The sequence below is a fragment of the Sapajus apella genome, unplaced genomic scaffold (assembly GCF_009761245.1).
Source record: "Sapajus apella isolate SASKATOON/1434 unplaced genomic scaffold, GSC_monkey_1.0 scaffold23, whole genome shotgun sequence".
NCBI lineage: Eukaryota > Metazoa > Chordata > Mammalia > Primates > Cebidae > Sapajus > Sapajus apella.
The window spans coordinates 18,846,285-18,872,179 of NW_022436963.1; the positions used below are offsets into that span (position 1 = coordinate 18,846,285).

Consider the following 25,895-nt stretch of genomic DNA (forward strand, 5'->3'; position numbering starts at 1 on the left):
AGCTGGGCATGGTGGCGCGTGCCTGTAATCCCAGCTAATGTTTTGTATTTTTAGTAGAGACGGGGTTTCACCATGTTGACCAGGATGGTCTCGATCTCTTGACCTCGTGATCCACCCGCCCCGGCCTCCCAAAGTGCTGGGATTACAGGCTTGAGCCACCGCGCCCGGCCCAAAAACAGTTTTTAAAAAAAATCTGAAATTCCTAGCAGAATTGAAGATTCAGTATAAAGCCACTTGCTACCTGTCAAGCTAGAAGACATCCTATTTTGAGAAGGTCAATAAAAACTTAACAGACTAGTGACAGAAAAAGTCAGAATTTCAGGACAAAGGGGGATAAAATATACAGATAATGACAAAGCAAGAAGAATTTTTTAATCAAAAGGTTTCCTCTTAAATAATTTGTTTTCATATACAAACAAATGAAATATTTTAGAAAAGACTAGATGCTGGCTCTGCTGTCCTATCATATAGTTTCTTATTGAGTCATTCATTCCTTCATTCGATACCATGAAATTAACTAAGACGTCAGTAGACATCAGGTAATCTCTTGAAACAAAAATACAAAACTAAAGTTAGAACAATAACAAGAACAAAATGGAGTTCAAATTGTTCTATGTCCTCTAAATAACTGACCTCATATTAGAAACAAAAGCTTCTCCAGCTATGTCTATGTTTGTTTGCAATATTGCCGCTTAGTATAATAAACTGTACTGTATAGAAAAGTATGCTAATAGATGTAAATAAAACAGAAAATAAATACTAACTTGTGGTATAGCATGAAGTTTAGCAGCCCTGGAAACTAAGAAATGATATTGAACCATCAAATCTTAACTTCTCCATACTACTCTAAATATCACCCATTAAAGAGCTCCTCAGGTAAAAGAATGAAACAACTCATATTTCAAATAGGGTTGGGGTAGGGATGGCTGGCAGTAATATTGATTATTCTTTCAATTAAATTTTTATTAGTTTTTCATGAGCACTTTTTCATTAAATGAGAAATGAAATTATTCTCTCAACTTTTCAAGTTCTGATGATGCCATCCAGCTGCCTAAATTTTCTTCTGGATAAGTTAAAGTTACTAATCATTCATCAAAAGCAGAAGATTCCTTGCCTTCAGTTCAATGTAAGCCTCTGCTAACCTGCAACTTGCCATCATCATTCTATAAAACCACCATGTGCTAGATGCTGGAGACAGAAAGATGAAACAGACTTGGCCACTGCTGAGAGGGGATGGGGAGTTAGGGAAACACATAATGAGAAGTACTATTTAGGCTGAATCCCAGAGACAAAATGGAGAGATGTTAGCAAAAGGCATTTCCAGTATAGGAAACTTAACGTGCAACATCCAAGTCCAGTGTCTGAAGGGACCTCACATAGTTCAGTGTGGCAAGAACATGGGGATTTGTGTTTGCGTGTAAGTCTACAGGCAGTAAGAGGAAAGAGAATGAGGCCTATAATAGTTCGGAAAAAGATGTGAAGGCTGTACATATACAATGTGGTACCAAGATTACTCTCTGTAACACCCTTCTGATGACCTGGAGAGAGTCTCATGGAAAGTAAGAATCCAGCTTACTGGTGAGTTAGGTTGCAGTTAACTTTCTTTGCTTATGCATATCCAGTTCCTCTTGCATTATTTGTTGAAATGCTATTTTTCTTCCATTGAATTGATTTTGCTTAGAAAACTTTTAAGTATTTTGATGAAATTCTAGGATTTTAGAACTGTTTGCTGTCTTGATGTCATTTCTTACCTGACAAAACAACTGAATTACGGAAAAGTTAAATGTGGAAGACCAGCTTACTGGTAAGTTCTGTGTGATATTCATCACCTATTATTTAGCCTGTTATTTTAAGAAAGCATACCATGTAATCCAATCTTACAGCATGCCAATATGTAAAATGATATATCAGAAAAATCGATATGTTCAACTTATTAAAGACCAAAGTGTATTATAATTATCATTACTAACCAAATGAGTACTAGTAATACCATCACCATAATTAACATTTATTGAGCACTTACTATACACACAGGACAGTCTGTCTTCACAACAGAAGACAGCTAACAAAGTCAGAGCTATGATTAGAACTCAGAGAGTCGTACCTTGAAAGCCTATGTTTATAACCCACCAAGCTATATATTATAGTTATAGTATTTGTTTTAGTTACAGTATTTGTTATAAAAGCTGAATGAAAGTCTTTGAAACACCAATTTGATTCAGTATAACAGCCATACTCTAGTGTAAAAAGAAAACACAACAAAACAAAACAAAACAAAACAAAAACCCACATGCATTTATATTCCCAGGGACAGTATACAAGTTTTTATTGCCCACACAAAATGGTCTTAGCTTCTGTATTAGGACCTAATCATTTCCAAAGTTCTTTACCATCCTAAAATCCTATAAACCACCATGGAAGTAGAATTGCAATCAACATGTACATTGTTTTCCCCATGTACAGTTTTTTCCCTATTCTTGAAGAAGTCAAGAAAACTCAAGCTTCTATCAAATTTTTTTCCTAAAAGACCCACAGAAAGGAACTTGAGAGAAGTAAATCCATTATTACCAACCATCCAAAGCCATTTCAGCATTTTTTATTCAATCAACATGCTGTAAACATTACTGAGGTTATCACATGATTACATTCTCCAGGTTCCTGGGGTCCATTATACTTCAAAATTGCAGGAAAAAAACGCTTCCAAAAAGAAATTATATTAACTGATTTCAGCAAATACCAAATTTTGAGAGTAATCTCTCTCTTTGAGACAGAGTTTTGCTCTGTCGCCCCGGCTGGAGTCCAGTGGCGCGACCATGGCTCACTGCAACCTCTGCCTCCTGGGTTGAAGCGACTCTCCTGCCTCAGCTTCCCAAGTACCTGAAACTATAGGCACATGCCACCATACCCTGCTAATTTTTTGTGTTTTTAGTAGAGACGGGGTTTCACCATGTTAGCCGATCTTCTGACCTCATGATCTACCCGCCTCAGCCTCCCAAAGTGCTGGGATTACAGACATGAGCCACAGTGCTCAGTTGAGAGTCATTTTTAATGCAGATAGACAGAAGAGCTCAGTCTGGCTTTATTAGTCCTGAGTCCATGGGAATATTAAGTCAAATTCAATTTCATTTCCCAGAATCACAAATGGTCCTTGACTCAAAAAATCTTAAAATCCAAGCAATGCCACATAGAGACACCAAACCCCTGAGTTTACACCAAAAACAAAATACATGCAAAGATCCAAGTATATATATTTACTTTATTAGAAGTAGACAGTGGAAGTACCCTGGAATGGAAATCAAAGCTTTGTTATAAGCAGCAAAGGTGGTCTCCCACATTTAACTTCTCTCTAATTCAGCTGCTTTATCATGTGGGAGAGGATACAAGACACCTACTGTTTCTAAAATCCTAGAATTCCATCAAAAGAATTAAAAACTTTCTAAGCAAAATAAATTCAATGGAGGAAGGAAGGCATTTTAACAAATGATGCAGGAAGAACTGGATATGCACAAGCAAAACAAAGTTAACTTCAATCTAATCTCCCCCCTTATATATAAATTAATTCAAAATGAAACATGGATTTAAGTATAAAACTACGAAAACTTTTAGAAAATAACATGGGAGAAAATGTTGTTGATCTAGGGCTTGACAAAGCGTTCCTAGACATGACATGAAAGTCTTTGATCCCTCAAAAAATAGATAAATTGGACTTCATCAAAACTTAAAATTTTTGCTCTGTGAAAGAACTCTATTAAGAGTATGAAAAGAAACAACGGACTGGGAGAAAATATCTGCAAACCACACATCTGGCAAAGGACTAGCAAACTGAATATTTAAAGAACTTTTACTATTCAACATTATGAAAACACAATCTAATTAGAAAATGGGCAAAAGATATAAAGAGACATTTCAGTGAAGAACATATGGCAGATGGTAGATAAGCACACAGAAAGATGTTCAACATCACTAGCAATTAGTTGCAAATTAAGACCAATAAGATATCACTATAGACCAATTAGGACAGTTGAAACTAAAAATAAGAAAAGTAACAATATCAAATGCTGGCAAGGATGTGGAGAAACTGGATCTCTCAGACATGGCTGGGGCTGGTAGGGACAAAAATAGAAGAGCCACTCTGAAAAACTGTTTGGCAGTTTCTTAAAAAGCTAAACATACACTTAAAAAAATGACCTGGCAATTACACTCTTGGGCATTTATCCCAGAGAAATGAAAATGTTTGTCCAAGCAAACACCTCTACATGACTGTTACAGCAGTTTTATTTGTAACAGCCACAAACTACAGTAAACAAAATGTCCTTCAGTGAGGAGATGGTTTAAAAAAAAACAACAAAGAACTGTGGTATATTCATACCAAGGAATACAACTCAGCAATAAAAAAAAAACAAGCTAATGATGAACTTGAAAGGATCTTATGTGCCCATCTCTCCAAATTCCTCTCTTCCCCTACTCATTCCCTCCCAGATATACTGGCTGCTTGTTACTGAAACATACCAGGCACATGCCCCCATCTCAGGGCCTCTGCACTTCCTGCTCCCTCTGTCTGGAACAACCTTGCCCTAGATTTCCCCATGGCTCACTCTTTCGCCTCCTTCATATCTTTGCTCAAATACCACCTGATGAATGACTACTTCCCTGGCAACCCTAATTAAAGGTACAACTCATTACTCACATTCCCTTCCTCTTCTTTCTGCCTTATTTTTCTTAATAGTACTTATGTCATCTGAACAACAAACAAAAATCTCTACTTTTTTTCCAGTGGGAAATAAAAGACAATGCACAAAGAATAAGCTTTGAACTTTTGGATCCTGGTGCCTAAAAATGTTCCAAGATCATAGTAAATATTCAAATATTACTTGCTGAAATGAACTAAAATACAGTTAATTCAATATAAAACGATGGTATATATTGGACTCTTCCTATCTTAGTGCCTCCCAAACTTCAGGTCACTCACATACCCACTTTAGCAATTTTCACAACAGATGCTTACCACAGGTACAATTGTTTACTTAAGTCTACCGCCTATGGTTTTTACTTAAATACCTACTTTAGCCTCATCCTAAGCAATAAGTATTTATGAAATCACAAAATTAGAATGCTTTTCATAATATACAATGCATTACTATTACACATAAATGTTCACCAGGATATCCCTAAAATCATTCTTGGTGCCTGCCATCAGCAGTCTGTGCACCATACTGAGGCAAATGCTGTTCTTCGTCTGTCCTTCTAGTTTACCAAACTTAGCGTAACAGGGGTCACAACGAAATAGGAACCCAGAAACATGGTTAAATTTTAGAGAAATCTCAGAGACGACAATGGCAGCCAAATGGCATTCCCCTTCTGAAGCCAGTTGGAAAGGTACAGTACCCTCAATCCTTAGTCTTTAGAACCACAAGTGAAAGACCATAGCCATCTCCTGTCTATGCAGAGCTCTTCAAAGTTCATTCACAAGTCCTCATCTCTAATTATTCCCAATCCACAACTGAGGAAACTGAGGTTCAGAAAGATAAACTGATTGACTCAAAGTCACATGATATATGATTTTACTCAACATTTTCTAAGCTGTGTATCAATTCACGCACAACAGGTTACAGCAACAAATAAGCCCAAACATAAAGTAGCTCAACACAACACAACCATCCTTCTTGCTAAAATCACAGTCCTGGAAAGGTGACTATGTAGGTAGGACAGCTCTCCTCCACAGAGTCTCTGCCATCCTAACCACATGGCTTCCAAATCAACTTAGTCATCACCACCTAACAGGAAAGGAAAAAACATAAAGGAAACATACAGGAGTTGTTTATAAGCTGGACTGACCTACAGCTCTTTACTCACCTTCTTTCGGTCTAGAGCTATTCATGGCCTTGTCCAGCTGCAAGACAAGCTGGGAGATTCCGCACAGCCATGTGTCCAGAGAAAAGAAGAGCTGGCTTCAATTAACAGATAACAGTTCCTGGCATGTTTCTAAAGAAAGCTCTATCAAGGCTTTCTTCTATGTAATTTATTGTAATGTACATTAGAAAAAAATGTATATGTATCAATAATTTCCAAGCCCATAATTTCATGGACACTATTACTTACAGAGGGGCTCAAACATGGATTTAAATATTTTTTAATCGTGAATAGATTTAGAAGAAAAATGTGAAGTCAATGATCCTGCTACTTAAACATCACAAAAAGCCCTGAAGCAGTACTACTATTACTTTATGCTAGATGAGGCACAGAAGGGACGCACAAAGCTAGGAAGTGGCTTACATGTCACAGTGGCCATGGAAGAGCCTTGCAGCAGACGCTCTCAGCGCTCCATCCTTCAGATCGCTCCACCATGTTTATGCAGACTCACTGCGTACTTTTACTCTCAAGAGCAGCCCAGGCAGGTCTTTGTCTTGAGACACTGAAGACGACATGCCCTTAAGGAACCTTAATGAGGGTCTGTAAATACTTCAACTCTCTCGCCCCCAACTACAACTCTGAGGTGTAACCTACACGGCTTCCATAGCTGTCCTGTGAAATTAAGCAAAGTTACCCTCTTTGGGACTCAGTTTAATAACACACCTATCTCAGCCTCCTTCCCTTCAACTTCTCCAAACCCCTTTGGGGTTTTTCTGAGAATACCTCCCCTGAAAATCACTTTCACATGAATCCTTTTCTCAGGATATGTGACCAGAGAACAATAAGAAAAGTCTTAGGGTCCTATGGTCCAAGGTTCCCCAAACAAGAATCACTCATACACAACCCTTGCTACATCTAGAGAACACTAATACCAGAATCAGTTTCTTCATGATGCTTATTTTAACTTAAGGATAGAGGAAATTTTACATCACTATCTATACTGTTTGTGTAAGTAGAAGGAAACAGTAGTATAATTAACAAACAAAAAGATTCAATTCTGATTATTCGAGGTACAAAGTCCTAAGCTGAAGATCTTAAAAGCACACAAACACAAAACTGAAAATTTCTCCATGACAAAATCCTAAGGTTCCAAGAGAGTAACAGTGAATTCAGCACTATGTGACTCACTGGGATTGTATGCTGCATCCCCGCGTTACCTAAACTCTGCTGCCAGTGGATGCATGCGTCCCACGCTCTGGGCAGCACTGTTTCAACAGCCATTTTGCAAAGTTAAGCAAGTATCCAGCACATACATAATCCCTGATACATGATAGACGTACAATAAATGTTAAGCAGAGGTTGGTAAGGAAACCAAGTCTCTTCCCTAAAGCCACCTTGTTATCAGTGGGCCAGAAACAGGCACAACTGAACCTTTTCTCTGCATACCATCTGCCTGCATCTAGAACAGAGATATGACTCATTCCTAAAACCCACTGTAACTGTTCCTAGATGACTTCATCTACAGCAGTAAATCTACACGATTATATAGACTTTTTTACTCTCTCATAATGTTTGTCTTCTCCATTCTTCCCAAAACTCGTTGAGCATTTCATCGAACATTATTGCTGGCTAATTTTCAGCTATTTGCTTACTAGCATACTCGTACCCACTTTTGATCACGCTCCCTTTTCAACTACTGCTATTGCTCCTTTTTTTCTTTCATTAGAACCCTCAGAAGCAATTTCACTTTTATGTTCATTATTGTTCATTTATAATCAGCTTTTGATTGCATGCTGATGATTCTTAAATTTCAACTTTACACTGCTGAAGAAAAACAGTGCTTGGTGTTATGCTTCTGATTACAAAATCAGCTGAATTAAGTTACAAAACTGTTTTTCAAAAGGCCTATAACATAGGCATTAAAATGTAGTGTTTTTGTTTAACCTTGGGTGAGCTGTCTGAATAAAGAGAATGGCTAAAAACCAAGTGAGATTAAAAACAATAATGAGGTTGCTGGATTTCTTTAAAAGTAAAATTTAAAAAAAATACCAAAATTGATACATTTGAATAAGACTTTGCATTTATTCCAATCTCTTGCTATTGTTTAAAATATTTCTAGAGCTCCTATTAGGTAACTGACATCAAACCTGTGTCCCGTTCCCCCATTTCTCGGAATATTTGTCTCATTTGCAATTTGATTGATTTCACCTGCAGAAATGGTCAGAGCTTCTCAAATCCAACACATGTGAATAAGGTGTAGGAAACAAGTTTTGGTTGGAAAACAAGTGCAGGAAGCTTAAAGCAAAAGAACTCATGGCCATGGTTCACCAGAAAAGCATGCATCTCCAGCATAAGCTCAGAGACTCCAGAAGTGCCTAGGTGAAAAAGCAAAGGCTTACCTGGTCACATATTAGGTTAGTGCAAAATAACAAATTTTAAAAACCACAATTACTTTTGCACCAACCTACAATTTCACGTTTGATCAAAAAAAAATCAATCACACCCACACTGTCTCCGTGCAGGATGGTTCTGGCAGTCTGTGAGGTGAAAACTATTTTCATAATAACAATAGGATGACTTTGTCGCTCTCATTCTTCACAAATGCACAGAACACAAAGAGTTCACTGATGTATTGGCATTCCTAGGATTGGCATACAAGGTACCACGTACTGGGTGGCTGAAACAAAAGAAAGGTGTTCTCTCACAGTTTAGGAGGCTTAAAGTCTGAGGTCAAGGTGTCAGGAAGGGTTGGTTTCTTCTGAGGGATAATCTGGTCCATGCCTCTCTCCCAGCTTCTGGTGGTTCACAGGCAATCTTTCGTGTGCCTGGTTTGCAAAAGCATCACTACCTTCATCTTCATGTGGCTTTCTCCCTGGGTGTATGTGCCTGAGTATAAATTTTCTCTTTTTAAAAGGACACCAGTCATACTGAATTAGGGCCCTCCCTAATGACCTCGTTTTAACTTGATTTCCTCTAACTATCTCCTTTGGAGAAGAGAAAATCAAGTTACATTAGGTCATATACTAAGATACTGAAGATTAGATTTCAGCATAGGAATTTTGTGGGGACATAATTCCACCCATCATCAGGCATAATTCAGTGGACCCATGTGAGTGGCATCCTGAGTAGATGTGCAGGACAACAGCTGTGACAACAAGAAAGTTGCTTAAAATCTCTGAGTCACAGTTTGCTCCTCTTAAAAATGGGCTTAGCAGCTAGGCACAGTGGCTCACACCTGTAATCTCAGCTCTTTGGGAGGCTGAAGTTGGAGAATCATTTGAGGCCACAATTTGGAGACTAACCTGGGCAACAAAGCAAGACCTTGTCTCTACAAAATAATTAGGCAAGCATAGTGGCATGGACCTGTAGTCCCAGCTAATCTGGAGGCTAAGAACAGAGGATTCCTTGTACCCAGAAGTTCAAGGCTGCAGTGAGTTGTTACACGATCTTGCCACTGCATTCCAGCCTGGGTGACACAGCAAGACCCCATATCTACATAGATAAGTAAATAAAATAAAATGAGCTTAGCAATGGCTATAACAACGCCTACCTCCTAGGGCTGCCATGAATACTTATGTGATAATCCTCCTCAAGTGCACAACACCAAGCCTGGCCCACAGAATGTGCTTGATAAACATCCGGTGTCTATTTTTACATGTGCTTCACTTCAGGTTACCAGGCACTATTAATAGCTATTGCATAGGTGAGTCCAACAGAAAAGGATTGTGTGTGTGTGTGTGTGTGTGTGTGTGTGTGTGTTGGCACCCTGCAGGTGAATGGCATCCTGGTTCCTGGCAAACAAGTTCCTGCCTTGCTCCCAGAGCTACTGGGATGGGCATCTGCCACCTGTGACAATGAACTGGAATGAAATGAAATGAATAAATGAATGAATATAAATGACTGTCAAATAAACATTCATCAAGTCTACAAAAATCATACAAATGCAAGACACTAAACAACATGGTCCAAAACTACTCAGTGGTTGTGTTTGTTCCTGAACTTGGTGGTGAAAAGAGGTGCTCCCTAGCATTTTCACTTTGCAAACATTTATTCTGTGATTTAAATCACAACTACTATGACCACCGTCACTCAATGATGACCAGAAACTAGGTAAATCATTATCTTACTTGTTTTTATTAATCTTTTGGAAATGTATGTAGAGTTTACATTTAGTTCAGTGTTTAATAGTAGTGGTGTTTTAGGTCTTTGGAAGTTTGGTGATGTTTCTGTGACCTGAAGTATGCTAAATTTAAACTCTTGTTTACATCAATTAGCATACGGTAAAACTGGTTTGCTTTCTGGTGACGCCATTTCTGTCTGCCAGGCTGTGTAATTAAGGTTTTATCCTCGGCCTACATTCAGTGCAGGAATGGATGTGGAAGCAGAGAACAAATCGAAATGCCTTTAGTGAGGAGTTACAGTATCCCCAGAGGGCTGAGGTGCTCTCCCAACACCAAAGACATCTCACTGTAATTGCCCATTTATCATCAGTTTCCAACAAACTAGACTGTAGGTTCCTAAAAGGCAGCAACTGTCTCATAACCCCAAGCTTCCTACAAACCTATCATCTACTGGGTCTAATAGTATACCTGTGCTGCATTTGACAAATACCCACTGAAAGAATAAATGAATAAGAATATGTAACAGAAATATTGTCAGAAAAGATATTTCTTAATAGACATTTTAATCAGACATGGGAAACTGAAAATGTAGCCCAAGCTACATATCAAACAACATTCCAACTTGGGTGAATGTTAACATAAGGTATACATCCACTGAATACTCATGTATTCAGCACATGAGTATGAATAATACTCACAGAAGCATTATTCATATAGCCAAAAAGGAAAAGCAACCCAAGTATCCACTGACAAGTTAATGGATAAACAAAATTATACATATACATATTGTAAAATGTTATTCAGAATAAGGAAGGAAATTTTTGCACCTGCCACAACATGGGTGAACTTTGAAGACATTATGCTAAATGAAATAAGCCAGTCGTAAAAGAATCACTATAGTATTCAACAGCCCTTTATGCTGAAAACTCTCAATAAACTAGATATCGATGGAATGTATCTCAAAATAATAAAAGCTATTTACGACACACCCACCGCCAATATCATACTGAATGGGCAAAAATTGGAAGCATTCCCTTTGAAATCTGGCACTATACAAGGATGCCCTCTCTCACCACTCCTATTTAATATAGAATTGAAAGTTCTAGCCACAGCAATCGGGCAAGAAAAAGAAATAAAGGGTATTCAATTAGGAAAGGGGGAATTCAAATTGTCTCTATTTGCAGACAACATGATTGTTTACTTAGAAGACCCCATCGTTTCAGCCCAAAATCTCCTTAAACTGATAAGCAACTTCAGCAAAGTCTCAGGATACAAAATCAATGTGCAGAAATCACAACCATTCCTATACACCAATAACAGACTTAAAGAGAGCCAAATCAAGAACAAATTGCCATTCACAATTGCTACAAAGAGAATAAAATATCTAGGAATACAACTAACAAAGGATGTAAAGGACCTCTTCAAGGAGAACTACAAACCACTGCTCAAGGAAATAAGAGAGGACACAAACAGATGGAAAAACATTCCATGCTCATGGTTAGGAAGAATCAATATTGTGAAAATGGCCATACTGCCCAAAGTAATTTATAGATTCAATGCTATCCCCATCAAACTACCTATGACCCTCTTCACAGAACTGGAAAAAACTACCTCAAACTTCATATGGAACCAAAAGAGAGCCCACATACCCAAGACATTCTAAGCAAAAACAAAGTTAAAGGCATCATGCTACTTGACTTCAAACTATACTACAAGGCGATAGTAATCAAAACACCATGGTACTGGTACCAAAACAGAGATATAGACCAATGGAACAGAACACAGGCCTCAGAGGCAACCCCACACATCTACAATCATCTGATCTTTGACCAACCTGACAAAAACAAGCAATGTTTAATAAATGGTGTTAGAAAAACTGGCTAGCCATGTACAGGAAGCAGAAACTTGACCCCTTCCTGACACCTTACACTAAAATTAACTCCAGATAAATTAAAGACTTAAACATAAGACCCAACACCATAAAAACCCTAAAAGAAAACCTAGGCAAAATCATTCAGGACACAGGCATAGGCAAGGACTTCATGACTAACACACCAAAAGCAATGGCAACAAAAGCCAAAATAAACAAATGGGATATAATTAAATTCCAGAGCTTCTGCACAGCAAAAGAAAGTCATTAGAGTGAACTGGCAACCAAGAGAATGGGAAAAAATTTTTGCAATCTACCCATCTGACAAAGGGCTGATATCCAGAATCTACAAAGAACTAAAACAGATTTACAAGAGAAAAAACAAACAAACCCATTTGAAAGTGGGCAAAGGACACAAACAGACACTTTTGATCAAAAGAAGACATACGTGAGGCCAACAAACATATGAAAAAATGCTCATCATCACTGGTCATTAGAGAAATGCAAATCAAAACCACATTGAGATACCATCTCATGCCAATTAGAATAGCAATCATCAAAAAATGTGGAGACAACAGATGCTGGAGAGGATATGGAGAAATAGGAACACTTTTACACTGTCGATGGGAGTATAAATCAGTTCAACCATTGTGAAAGACTATGTGGCAATTCCTCAAGGACCTAGAAATTGAAATTCCATTTGACCCAGCAATCCCATTACTGGGTATATATCCAAAGGATTACAAATCATTCTATTACAAAGACACATGCACACATATGTTCATTGCGGCACTGTTTACTATAGCAAAGACTTGGAACCAACCCAAATGCCCATCGATGACAGACTGGACAGGGAAAATGTGGCACATAAACACCATGGAATACTATGCAACCATAAAAAATGATGAGTTTGTGTCCTTTGTAGGGACATGAATGAATCTGGAAACCATCATTCTCAGCAAACTGATACAAGAACAGAAAACCAAACACTGCCTGTTCTCACTCATAGGCAGGTGTTGAACAATGAGAACACATGGACACAGGGAGGGGAGCACCACACACTGGGGTCTGTTGTGGGGGAATAGGGGAGGGTCAGCAAGGGGTAAGGAGGTTGGGAAGGAATAACAGGGGGAGAAATGCCAGATATAGGTGACGGGGGTATGGAGGCAGCAAACCACATTGCCGTGTATGTACCTATGCAACAATTCTGCATGTTTTGCACATGTACCCCAGAACCTAAAGTGCAATAAAATATACATATATATATAAAAGAATCGTATAATATGAGTCTTCTTAGATAAGGTTCCTAGAGTTGTCAAATTCACAGAGATAAAAGTAGAACAGTGGTTGGCAGGGCCTAGGGGATGGGGAGATGTGGGAGTTAGTGTTAAATAGTTACAGAGTTTTAGTAGGGGAGGATAAATAAGTTCAGGAAATGGATGTAGGTGATAGCTGCATAACAATATGAATATATAATACTTAACGCCAGATTATAGTTAAAATGGTAAAAATGGCAAAAATTGTTAAAATGGTCAATTTTATGTCATGTATATTTTACTACAATAATAAATGCAAAACAAAAATTTTAAATTAAATGATATACACATTCATATTTTTTAGTACCTTCAGAAGGTTTTGAAAGCAAAAACAAGGTTTCAGAGACAAAAAAAAAAGGCATTTAATGGTCCCAATTTATAATCAAAAAAGCAATTCCTCTGCCACCTCCCTCAACACCCTAAAAGTCATTCACAAAACCTAAAAGTGTTTTGTGAATAATTAACTTTACCTAAATTGTGACAATGTTGCTTTTTTGAAAGGTCAAAATTCCAGGAAGAAGATTCTACCGACCTGAAAAGAAGGATTCTGAAGTGTGCAGGAGGAGATTGATTCATCCTGTGGCACAGGACAAAACATCTTCAAGAAAGAACACTGTGACTCTCGGATTACCATAAGCGTAACATCACTGATATACTGCCAATATTAAGCAAAATGAAATACCACCACTAAATATTCTCACTTGGGGCCCTTTAACAGAAAGAAAATTTAGTATTTTTCTCTTGCCTTCCTATAAAGTTTAAGTTCCCTCCATATTAAAATTATATTTTATATAAAATAGTCATAAAATCTATTTTATACTGCTCATAAAAGCCTTATCATAAACTCACATCAAACAAAAAAAATAAAAGAATCCATTACACACTCTTAACATGCTATGCTGTGAGTGTTAGATTTGAGACTCTAATCCTAAAAGTGCCCTCAGGCCCAGCCCCTAGGACCAATCACAAGCCTTCTGCCTCCATTTCCAACCATTCTACTCAACACTCAGCCATTCAGTCCTTCTGCATCATTTTAAAATTCATGAGGATAATCTGTTTACAACTTCACCATCTCAAAATGTACTTAGTTTTTCTAAAGTGCCAAATAGCACATATATTTTTTCCATGGTAATTATAAAAAAGTTAAAAACTGAAAAATTCATTTTTCCCTGTATTGTTGGCTTTCAATTTTAATGATACTTCATTTTAAAAGAGCCCTGAATCTTAACAAAGAAACACTCAATATTAATAGTTTATTCCCTTAATCAAAAACAAGTAATAACTCTCTGCTTTCTTCGTATTACTTATTAAAGGCCTACTACGTAAGCCCTTAGGCTGGAATGAGAATGCATATGAGAACTGGTTTCCCTGCTTCTTTTCAAAGGGAGGAAAGGACTTACTAACTCAAAGAAGTCCTTTAAGTCCAGGTGGTATAATACAGCATCTCAACAACAGGTTAGAGAGTACATGCTGAAGCCAGTGAGAAAAAGCAAAGAATAAAAAATAGTTCCTTATAAAAATGTGAAGAGATCTCCATTGATAAGGAGAAAACCTTAATATTTTCTGGTAAAGCTAAAATGCTGATCCCTACTTCCAATCAATGCTATGGGCACAAGAAAGGCCTTTTCCCAGTAGATTTTATTTGATTCCTCCACTTCTGAGCACACACAAGGCATTCATTACAGGGAGTCTCTTTCTCTCTCCCTTCTTCCAAGTCATTTTCCCACCTTGACTTCTAATTCTCTACTCTGGGCTTACTTTGCTTTTAATCTTCCTTTCTAGTCATGGGGTTGAGGGGATTTGAGGAGATGACAAGGAAAATACTGAAGGAGACTTTTTATGAAAATAAAAAGTCTGATGTTTAATTTAGTGGTAATAATACCAAAACCAATACTTACAAGATACTGTAGGACACACTGCTAAGACTATACGCATGAAGCTCATTTAATCTTCAATACAACTCTGGGCCCAGAGGTGTAAAATAATACAACTCTCCCCATTCTGCAGATGAGATAGCTAGGCACAGGGAAATTACCAAGTTTCATCAAATTTAAGTCACCAACAATTGTAACATGTACCAGTTTTATGTATCCTTGGGCAGAAAAACCTGCCAATCAATCTATGACACCAGCGTAAAGACGTCAACATTTCAGAGAGGTGGAAATGTGAAAAAGTGTGTTACAATAAAATATGTAAGCAATTTTCACAAAATCACAAATCTACTATGCTTTAAAAGCAAGACTTGAACCCAGGCAGTCTTGATTCCAGTCCTTTTGCCCACTGTCCTGGTAGAAGTATTAATGGTGCCCCTCTTTACTCTCCAACATATCCCAGTTTTAGGCAACACATATATGATCTCCCTTGGAATGGTTTGAGTAGAATGAACCCCGTTACCTTAGTCCTAGCTGACTGCAGCTGACCTACGTACAAGCCAAGGCAGCCTGAGGAAGCCAGCAGCCTCCATGAGAGACCTGAAGGAAGCCCTACTCCATAGGGGCGCTCCTTACTGAGTAGTGACAAATGGGCCCAAACAAATCATCCCCTTTGGAAACCATAAAGTGGAAGAGAACCAAGAGACACTGGGTTATTTCAGCCCAGATTACTGTTCCAAACAAAGCTGAGGAAGTATTGTGGGCCCATAGGAAGCCCGCTGTCTATATTTGTTTGGGAAACACTTGACTATTTGGATGAAAGAGATATATTCCCATGATACCTATTTTCCTACTTAATAATTCTCTCTTCAGAACTAGTTTTTACTGAGATCATAACAAAACTGTCTAGGCCAGGCACGGTGGCTCACACCTGTAATCCTAGCACTTTGGGAGGCCCGGGAGGGCAGATCACCTGAGGTCAGGAGTTCAAGACCAGCCTGGCCAATGTGGCAAAACTCCGTCTCTATTAAAAATATAAAAATTAGCCAGGTGTGGTGGTGCACACCAGTTACTTGGGAGGCTGAGGCAGAAGAATTGCTTGAACCTGGGAGGCAGAGGTTGCAGTGAGCCGAGATCATACCACTGCACTCCAGCCTGGGCAACAGAATGAGGCTTGGTCTAAAAAATCATAAATAAAAATAAATACATAAATCCGGCTTTCAGAGATACTGAAATATGAAAAAGAAAAAAAAAAAAAAGGATTTTACAATGAAATATAAGTAATGTTCACAAGATCACAAAGCTACGGAGTACTGAAGGCAAGAGTTAAACCCGGGCAGTGTGATTCCACACCTGGTGTATGTCTAGTATCCTGGTATAATGAGTCAGAGCACTGAATCAGTGCCAAAGTCACCTGAATGATCTCCATTCTTGCATTTCTCCAACCCTCTCCACACTATACCCAGAAAGAGTACTCTAAGCATAAAACTGCCCTTGCCACTTCACCATCTAAAACCCTTCCATGGCTCCCCATTGTCCTCCTCAAGAACAAGCTTAGCTTCATTACCAGGCCTAGCAGGACCAGCAATGCTGTCCTTGCTGTTGTCTCTGGTCTCATCTCTCACCTCAAACTCTACAAAGCAGCCCTCCTGAATGTTCTTAGTGCCCTCAAGTCACAACTTTGAACTAAGACAGCTCAGAAATGGAAATACAGCAAGCACAGGGAGAAATGGATGGGGGTAGAAAAGGGATGTCAGTCCCCCCACTCCCACCCACAGGACCCAAACTTACACAGACCATGCCTTGGGCTTTGTCATGTCTCCATTATCAATTCGTATATTATACCAAATCCCTCCAATTTTAAAATAAAAATACTATTCAGAGGTAAATGTTAGAAATCTATGCATTCACGGCTACTGCCTAAGACCTCTTCTTTTGGAATCATTTCTAGAAAGGGTAAAAGCTGACCACACTCAGTACACTGATCAAAGTCTGAACTCAAAATACCAGGAAACTCCATCCCCCAACGCCATCCCCCGAAGCCGACTCTGCAAAGGCAATGACATTTCACAATTTCTCCAGCATTCTTGAAACGCTGAGGGCAGTCATTTGTGCTAAGCAGACAGTGAAAGGCATGTCCCGGTTGGCCTTAGGTTCACGCTGTGGCTACTGCTAATTCTTTGTAAGTGTTCCCTCACCTCAAATCCTGATGCACGAGGTCCAGCAGCTGTCCTAAGTCAACAGTGAGACATGTAAATGTTTCTGGAATGAATAACAACCAGGATCGTATAATTAAGTTCCCTATGTGAACCACCCCACTGACATCTCAGGCCTCACCAGACGTTCATCCCATCTGTGGGATCCTGAAGATAATCAGAGCCCAGGAAGTGGACCTTTACCCCTCTGAGCCTCAGATTCCCCAGAAGGAAACTGGGAACAATAACTCCTATTTCACATGGCTTCTGCAAGGACTAAGTGAAATAAAATGTATGGAAGCACCAAGCCAGTGACTAACCCTGAGATGGCAGCACATGATAAATGCTTACTAAATCTGAGAAAGCAAAATTATTCTAGCTCAACAAAGCCTTTAAAAAAGGCCAGGGAATTTAGTTTCAAATTCAGTGCAAAAAAAATCATCATCCTGGGCCCACCATCGGGTCATATGCTAAATCTCTTAAACACCATCTATTTAATCTTTGTAACCATCTGTGCAAATGATCCCCTTTTCAAACAACAGTAAGTTGAGTCTCAGTCAGATTCAATAATTTGCTCCAGGTTGCAGAGAAAGAACATGGGAGATAAGAATTTGAACTCTGTTGAATTTGAACCCAGAGTTTATATCTTTAATTCCCCTACTACTCTGTTTCCAAGATAGTGAAGACAAAGAAAGAAGGTGGATAAGGGTCCAGAGAGGGCAACCAAGCCTAGTTGATTACCACAGCTTCATCAGCACAAGTCCACATGACCCAAGGTGAATGTCACTCAAGGGCAAAGAGAGGGGGAAAGGTAAGCAATCAGTTGAACTGCCTAGTTCAGCCCAAATGGGATCTTTTAGTGACACAGCTTAATAATTTAACAGCATAAGTCCTTTATCAGTATAGGCACTGTGATTTTAAGTAAATGACTACGTGGCCTCTCTCTGCCTCTTACTGCTTCTATGAAACATGGAGACTGTGAAATCTCCCTTGCTGTGATGTTGTTAAAGAAATAATGTATGGAGATTACTTCACACAGTCTTGTTACGTATTACATGCCCAAGGAATAGTTCTATGTTTATGAAGCCCCTTTCACAACTAGGATTTCTACAGCCCCTTCCTTCTCCCTCATTTGCTGAAATCAGCCACATCACCCCTCAACTTCTCCTGTTCCTTACCTGCCTCCCCCTTCTCTGTGCACTTCACTCATTCACTGAGACCACAAATGCTTACTGAATACCTACTCAGGCCAGCTGGGGAATCGCTCACGTTGTTACATTAAGGTGTATCGCTTTGCCTCTGTGGAGCATACATTCTTAACATTTGTAGGAGAGAAAGGAAGACAGCCGATAAACAAATAACACTACCAGGTACAGTCAAGTGTTACAAAGAGCAAAGCAGATAAGGGTACACAGAATAACCCCTGGAAAGTGGGGGCTAGGTAAGATAATTAGGGAAAAACTCGTCTGAAGAATCAACATTGAAGCAGAAAGCTGATGGAGAGAGCAATTTCAGAGGGAATAGTGCTGCCGACACGGGGAAAGTGGTTGACAGAGGTCAACAGCGTCTTATAAGGCTAAGAACACAGCTCAACTGCCGCACTCACTATGTTTTAGTATAACTACGGGTTTATAGACCAGTCGAACCTGTGCGCCCTCTGAGGGTAGGAGCTATGTAGCTTCTTCCTGTCTGCATTCACTCACTCATATTTATCTGCCCAACATTCTATTAAGCATGGGCTGTAATAAGCATTCAGAAAATATTTGCTACATAAATGATATTTGTTTGATTTTCAGTTGTGGGGGTTAAATTATTCCTTGCTGCGTTCTGGGCTTTCTGCAGCCCCATTCAGACTTCCTTTTATACTCAAAGTGCCACTGTCCCTCAACTTTTGCTACCCACCGCTTCTCCATTCTCCATACTCAACTGCTCACTACAACTACTCTTCCCTTGCTCTCTCACCTCTGTCTCTCATGAATTCACCTGGACTGCCTTCTCCATCACCTCCACCTTCCTCGCAAACTCTCAGGATTAATTTCCAAATTTCATTAGTGTACAGTACTGACATTTGTTCAAACATGTCCAAACCTCTCAAGTTCTTAAGTAAAACTTTTCCATCAAGCAACAGAAAGTGATGCATCAAGTGACAATTGCAGATTGAGTGGTAAACAGAGTTGAAGGACAAATGATCCGAGATCACTTATATAATTTCTTTTCCTCCCCCAAATATGCCGTATTTCAGTGACTTTCTTGGCTTTATGCCTGCAGAACTAGGCCAGGGTACAAGGGCAGGAAAGTTCTCACTACTTTGGGTCTGTGCACTCACTCACTCTCTCACCCCTAAAAGAAATGGCTCATTTACAGTAAACAAAACCAATTTGGGACACAAGCTATCACTTAACAGTCTTCCCCACAACAAAGGTCAATAGTTTAGCATCTAAATTATTTGAGATGGATTCTCTTTCCTAAAAGCAAAATTGTAGCTATACTTCATTTTAAACAAAAAGAAAAAAGTCAGATATTTATTCTCCTAGGCAAAAGGCAGATATAGGTAAGTCACAACTTCCAATACAGCCGCCACAGCCTCATTTAGCTGATAAGAACTTGCACATAACCTTTAGTCCTTCACTTATAAAAGCATGCATCCATCTTTCTCCTCCCACTTCCATAAAAGCAGAAAATTAAGCAGAAGCCATTCTTTCTGAGTTTACAACAGCAGGGGTATGGGTTTAAGCAATTTCCTTTGACAACATACATTTCTCTGTAAGTTCCTGGACAGAAGCTCTGGGCTGCATAGAAAACAAACAACAATGATTCTAAAATTGGAGGCCTGGCCAGGCACAGTGGCTCATGTCTGTAATCTCAACACTTCGGGAGACCCAGGTGGGCAGATCGCTTGAGGTCAGGAGTTTGAGACCAACCTGGCCAACTTGGTGAAACCCCATCTCTACTAAAAACACAAAAATCGGCCAGGCATGGTGGCGTGCATCTGTAGTCCCAGCTACTCAGGAGGCTGAGACAGGAGAATCGCTTATACCCAGGAGGCAGAGGTTGTAGTGAACCAAGATCGTGCAACTGCACTGCAGCCTGAGTGAAAGAGTGAGACTGTCTCTCAAAAAAAGGTAAAATAAAATTGGAGGCCTGAGAGGCAGTGCTTCTCCTATGAGCAAGCTCCATGAACTTCACCTAGCCATTGAAGAGGGGAAATACCCTAAGAGACAACGACACTGTGCTTAGACTTACAAAGAACCATTTTAAACTCAGTGCCCTCAGTCAACATTTCCCCTAAGACTTGACTGGCAGCACTCATCTCTGTGCCCACCATGGGCCTAGCTTGCTATATTATACCACCAAGTACCGCACACACTGTTCACTTGGCTATGTGGACACAGCAATATGGCCCCTGTCTACCAGGATTTAGATCTTTGGGAAGACTTCTAACCATGGTTAGATTCTTACTGCTAAATTCAATGAACACCAGTCTGCTAAAAGTTTCAAAGCAAGACTAACCTAGATTTATAATAGGGGGTATGTATAGTACATACATGCCTGGGCTTCAGCTGCCAGGACTGGGATTCAGTCTCTGTAGGGTTTAAAACTCTGAAAACTCCTTACCAGACCCTGCAGGTCTCCATGTGATTTGGCCCTTGTCTTCCTCTCAGACCTTGTCTACTACCACCTTCCCCCTCTTTAATTACCTTGACATGCCCAGCTTTTTCTCATCTTGGGGCCTTTGCTCTTGCTGTCTGCTCTGCCTAATACACTCTTCCCCTCAGTCTCACCTGGCTGGCTACCTTTCATCACTCAGGTCTCAGCTCCAATGTCAAAAAGGCCACCTCCAGGATCACTTACATAGAATGCTGAGCAATGTCAAGTATGTCTATGCATATGTATAATTCCACTTACATAAAGTACAAAAATGAACAAAACCAGTGCTATAAGTCAGGGGACCAGTTATCCTTTGTACAGTGGAGATAGTGACAGGCAGGAGCAGCAGGGGGCCTCTGGGTTTTGTTAAATGATTAATTTCTTGAACTGTACCTAGTTAGCTGTATGTGCATTCAGTTTATAAAAATTCATCAATGTGTTCATTTATAAAAGTACATGTTTCAGTATGTCTTATATTTCAGTATAAAAAATTCTGCCAAAACAAAAAAAGCAGCATGTCAAATAGGTTTCTTCCGATCACCCAGTCTAAATAGGTCTCTTCTTCACATCCAGCTACCCTGCTGTGACGTTATTCATTCTCCATCCCATGACCCTGACTGATTTTCTTCATAGAATTTGTCATTGGCTGAAATCATTTTCATTATTGGTTATACATATACCGGCTTACTCTCTTGGTGGCGCACACCTGTAACCCCAGCTACTCGAGACGCTGAAGCAGGAGAATCACTTGAACCCAGGAGGTGGAGACTGTAGTAAGCTGAGATCGTGCCATTGCACTCCAGCTTGGACAACAAGAGTGACATTCTGTCCCAAAAATATTAATAATAAAGTATCACAAGGCCAAAGACTCTGCCTGCCTTGTTCACCACCCTCAAACCCCAGAGCCTCCAACAGTCCTACCAAATGGTACGGGCTGAATAAAAACTAAAAGAAAAATAAGAAATGACTAAAGTGGACCCTTTATCAGTCAAAAGTCAAAACAGTAAAAGTTAAGAGCAAAGGTTAAAATAAAATTTAAAAAACTTCAGTGACACGAAGCATCAGGAATATGTGTCAAATGTTAAATTTAACTACGGAGGCGGCAGATAAAATGTCATTCTACGGGTATCTTTGAGAGACCAGTGAAAGTTATTTCTCTAAGCTGAAAGTGGGTCTTTTATTTCTGTACAGACAACAGTTTTTCACAAGGCCTGATGGTGTAAAGTAGGTCTGGGCCAAGAGTGGCAACAGATTTCTGAGACAGTTAGTGAGGCGTCTTAAGTACAGTGAAAGAAGTGCGCCGTGTTTAATTGTAATGTCTGCCATGGGCAAGGGACCATGCAGGCATAATATCAAATCAGTTTACATGAAACAGATCATATGAACCTCCCAAGAATTTGAAAATAGACTTTCTTACAAGTCATGGCAATACTCACCTATTTTTGTGGCCAATTCTAAGATGGTCATAAAGAAAAAAATTAAAACGTGTCAGTGGTGCTAATGACTTGGATGTTATATAGTTAGCCTGGTGTAACAGAAACGTAAAGGTAAGCCTTTACTCTGGAATGCCACAAATTCTCACTGTAACCTTGAATATGTTATTGAACTTCTTTAGGCCTCAATTTCTCTAGCTGGACTAGATGATTGCTAATGTCCATTTCCAGTTCTTGGACACTGTACACATTTCTATCTTTTCAAAAACCCATTTTTGTCTTCTAAGATGTTACAGAATAACACATCATCCACAAGTATGTAAATCATAGTAGTCAGATGGCGTGAGCTAACAGATCTTTTTACCCAGTTTTCTTGACAAATCAAGAGTATCTCTCCCCAATCAGATTTTTTTTTGTGTTGTGTTCAGCCTCTCATTTCTTGGTTAGGCAAGAAGCCTTCACATACTGAGCTAAACACTCTGCATTTTAGGTTTCTCTGTACAATTCATGAGTTTTCACTGCCCTGGGCCCCATGTTTCTCATCAATTAAAGTCTACACACATGGTTAGCACCCTAGTTCTTGCTTTTTCTATCACTTAAATAATGAATAGGGCTTAATCACCTGGAGGTATTCTCCTTACTCTATTACAACAGTAATTACTGAGTTTTAATTAGACAAAACTGCCATTCCTTTTCTACCTTACTATACTGTCAAGCATCTATTAAAAATATTACAGTAAGTATCAGCACCTTTTAAATTTACATTAACAATAACAGAGAAATGGGAAGGCAGGAAATGAAAGAGGGGAAACAAGCTCACAGATGTCATAATTAACCAAAGCTTAGAGTAACTCAAAAAATCATTAATTGCATTTTTAAAAAATTTTCTAAAAAACTATACTACGCACATCCAGGTTAAAATTGCATGAGTGATAATTTGCCTCTCATAAATTAAAAATGGGGAAACAGGCAAGGTTATTAACTCTGCTGCGGCTGATCCCAGACTGTGCTTTCTTTTAAAAGGGGAAAGAGAGAATCTATGGAGACTAAGCAGTCCCTGAAGGCTTTCTAACTACTGTAACGCTAGCCCTCTACAGAAGGTAAAAATCTCCTAGAGTCCAAGTTCCAATCGCTATCCAGCACCCACCACTGAACCTCTTTGGTTTCATTCTCCAACAACAAGGAGGACATGGACAGGGTCAATGGTCTAATGCGTTTTAGTGACAGGCTTGATTTTTCACTGAAAAGATGAGAAAGACCGTTTCCCATTTTTCTCCTTGACCCGTGCATTTGACCAACTCAGGCATCTCTAAAGTCTGCAAAAGCAGGTAGCCTGTAGGAAATTCACCCTGGGAGGTGAGGTCCTAGTTGGCATGAAATGGGTTTCTAGACATGTTTATCACGTGGCCTACATGTGCTCAGGGTTACTGCGAGACGTTTGAAAAGCAGAATTAGGGCTGACAATAAAACCTCTAGGCTCCAAAACCTGGTCCGAGAAACTTTTCTCAAACTTGCATCCAGCGCCCGCTTCAGTGCAGTCAAGCATGGGGTCCGACGGCGGCGACTCCCGCGCGTTGGGTAGCTCGCATCCCGAGGCCGCCCCCGCGCCGCCCCTGCGATCCCCTAGAGCGGGGGTCCCTCCTGCTCCCGGGCGCGGCGCCGCGTCGCGTCCCGAAGTGGGGCGCCCGAGGAGCCGTGCACGGGGCCAGGCGGGGAGCAGGAGCAGCAGGGGGCGAGGGGAGCCCGGGGCAGGCGGGCGCCAGTGTCAGCGCCCGCAGCTCCCGCCACCAGGCCACGCTCACCTGGGACCCGGCCGCCAGGAAGTGGGACCGCAGCGCTAGAGCTCGCAGAAGCCTCCCGGCCTGCGCTCCCGCGGGGGACGCCATCTTAAACAGGAAACCCGGCACGGGGCAGTCGCGGGGGAAGTGCGGGCAGGGGAAGGAGGCGGAGGAGGAGCGGCAGGAGGAGGGCTCGGGGAGAAGCCGACGGAGAGAGGAAGAAGAGGAGGAGGAGGAGGCAGAGGCGGGCCAGGCCGGCCCCCTGGGTTCCCGGGGCGTGGGCGTTCCTGACGCCGCAAAGCCCCAGAACCCGGACCAGCCCCAGGGCGTGGGCGTTCCTGAGGCCGCAGAGCCCCAGGCTCCTCACCAGCCCCGGGGGAGTGGGCGTTCCTGAGGCCGCACAGCCCCAGGTCTGTCACCCAGCCCCGGGGAGGTGGGCGTTCCTGACGCCGCAGAGCCCCAGAACCCTCACCAGCCCCGGGGGGGGGGGGGCGTTCCTGAGGCCGCACAGCCCCAGGTCTCTCACCCGGCCCCGGCGAGGTGGGCGTTCCTGAGGCTGCAGAGCCCCAGAACCCTCACCAGCCCCCGGGGGGGGGGGGGCGTTCCGGGGGCCGCCCAGCCCCAGGTCTCTCACCCAGCCCCGGGGGGGGGGTGGGCGTTCCTGACGCCGCAGAGCCCCAGGTTCCTCACCCAGCCCTTGTTCACTTTGATCAGTCCCAAGGTCTCAGGGCCTACTGTGCAGTTCCTGGTTTACGGTCCCCAGCAAAGACAGAGCCCAAGCCCTGCGGTCTTGGGTCTCAAACAATCCCTGGATGGGCAAACAAGTGAATGTTCGCCACGGCCGTGGGTGCTGGAAGGGTGGCTCACCGAGCTGACGCCCTCCGCAGAGACCCCTGATCTAGTCCTGGGGTCACGGAGGCCTGTCTGGGAAAGTGACGTTGGAGCTGAGACTTCAAGGAATAGAGACAGAGATGGGGAGCCTGCAGCCCAGGGCCTCAACTGGGTCAAGGAGAGGTTGGCAGAGGCTCTCCATCCCTTAGGGAGTTGTGGGTGTTTTGTTCTGTCCTTAACCTAAGATCAGTGTAAAGCTATTGGAGAATTTTAACCCCAGTAATCAGAATGATAAAAGCGACATTGACTTGGAGTTGTGAACCACAAATATCTGACTCAGATCTCAGTCAATTTAAGAAGATTATTTTGCCAAAGCTAAGGACATGTGCCTGTGGCACAGCCTCAGGAGGTCCTAATGACATGTGCCCTAGGTGGTCGGAGACACAGCTTGGTTTTATACATTTTAGGGAGATCTGAAACATCAATCTATCTATACATATATATGATGTACATTCGTTTGGTCCAGAAAAGGAGACAACTGGAAGCAGATAGGAGCTTCCAGGTAGATAGGAGACAAAGGGTTGCATTCTTTCGTGTTTCTGGTTAGCCTTTCCAAAGGAGGCAATCAGCTGTGCATCTATGTCTGTGAGCAGAGGTATGACTTTGAATAGAATGGGAGGCAGGTTTGCCCTAAGCAGTTCCCACCTTAACTTTTCCTTTTAGCTTAGTGATTTGGGGATCCCAAGATTATTTCCCTTTCACAGAGTTTACACGAGTCTAAGCTCTGCACATGTAATAAAAAGAAGAGGAAAGTTACTGAATATGTGCCAAGCACTGGACAAATATACATTTGTTTAGTCTTCATGGCAACCTTTTAAGCGGGTACAAGTGTACTATCCCCATTTTGCCGAAGAGAAAACTGAGATACACAGAGGTTAAGTATCTTGCCAGAGGTGGCAGTTCTGTTAAGAGATGAGATTCA

The 25,895-nt window shown here is 40.9% G+C and overlaps 1 protein-coding gene across 2 annotated transcripts in view; it reads right to left on the bottom strand.

The window, feature by feature from the left end:
* The window catches only part of SUCLG2 (succinate-CoA ligase GDP-forming subunit beta), a 279,639-nt gene extending 255,370 nt beyond the window's left edge, over window positions 1-24,269 (bottom strand). The window contains exon 1 of one of the 2 annotated variants that reach the window (XM_032290424.1): window positions 24,107-24,269. In XM_032290424.1, coding sequence (XP_032146315.1) covers window positions 24,107-24,190 — 84 coding nt within the window. In that variant the 5' untranslated portion in view covers window positions 24,191-24,269. Of the gene's footprint in view, window positions 1-13,689; window positions 13,807-24,106 lie in introns of those variants that run through there. The other variant, XM_032290422.1, reaches the window with a different exon arrangement.
* Between the last annotated feature and the right edge of the window lie 1,626 nt (window positions 24,270-25,895).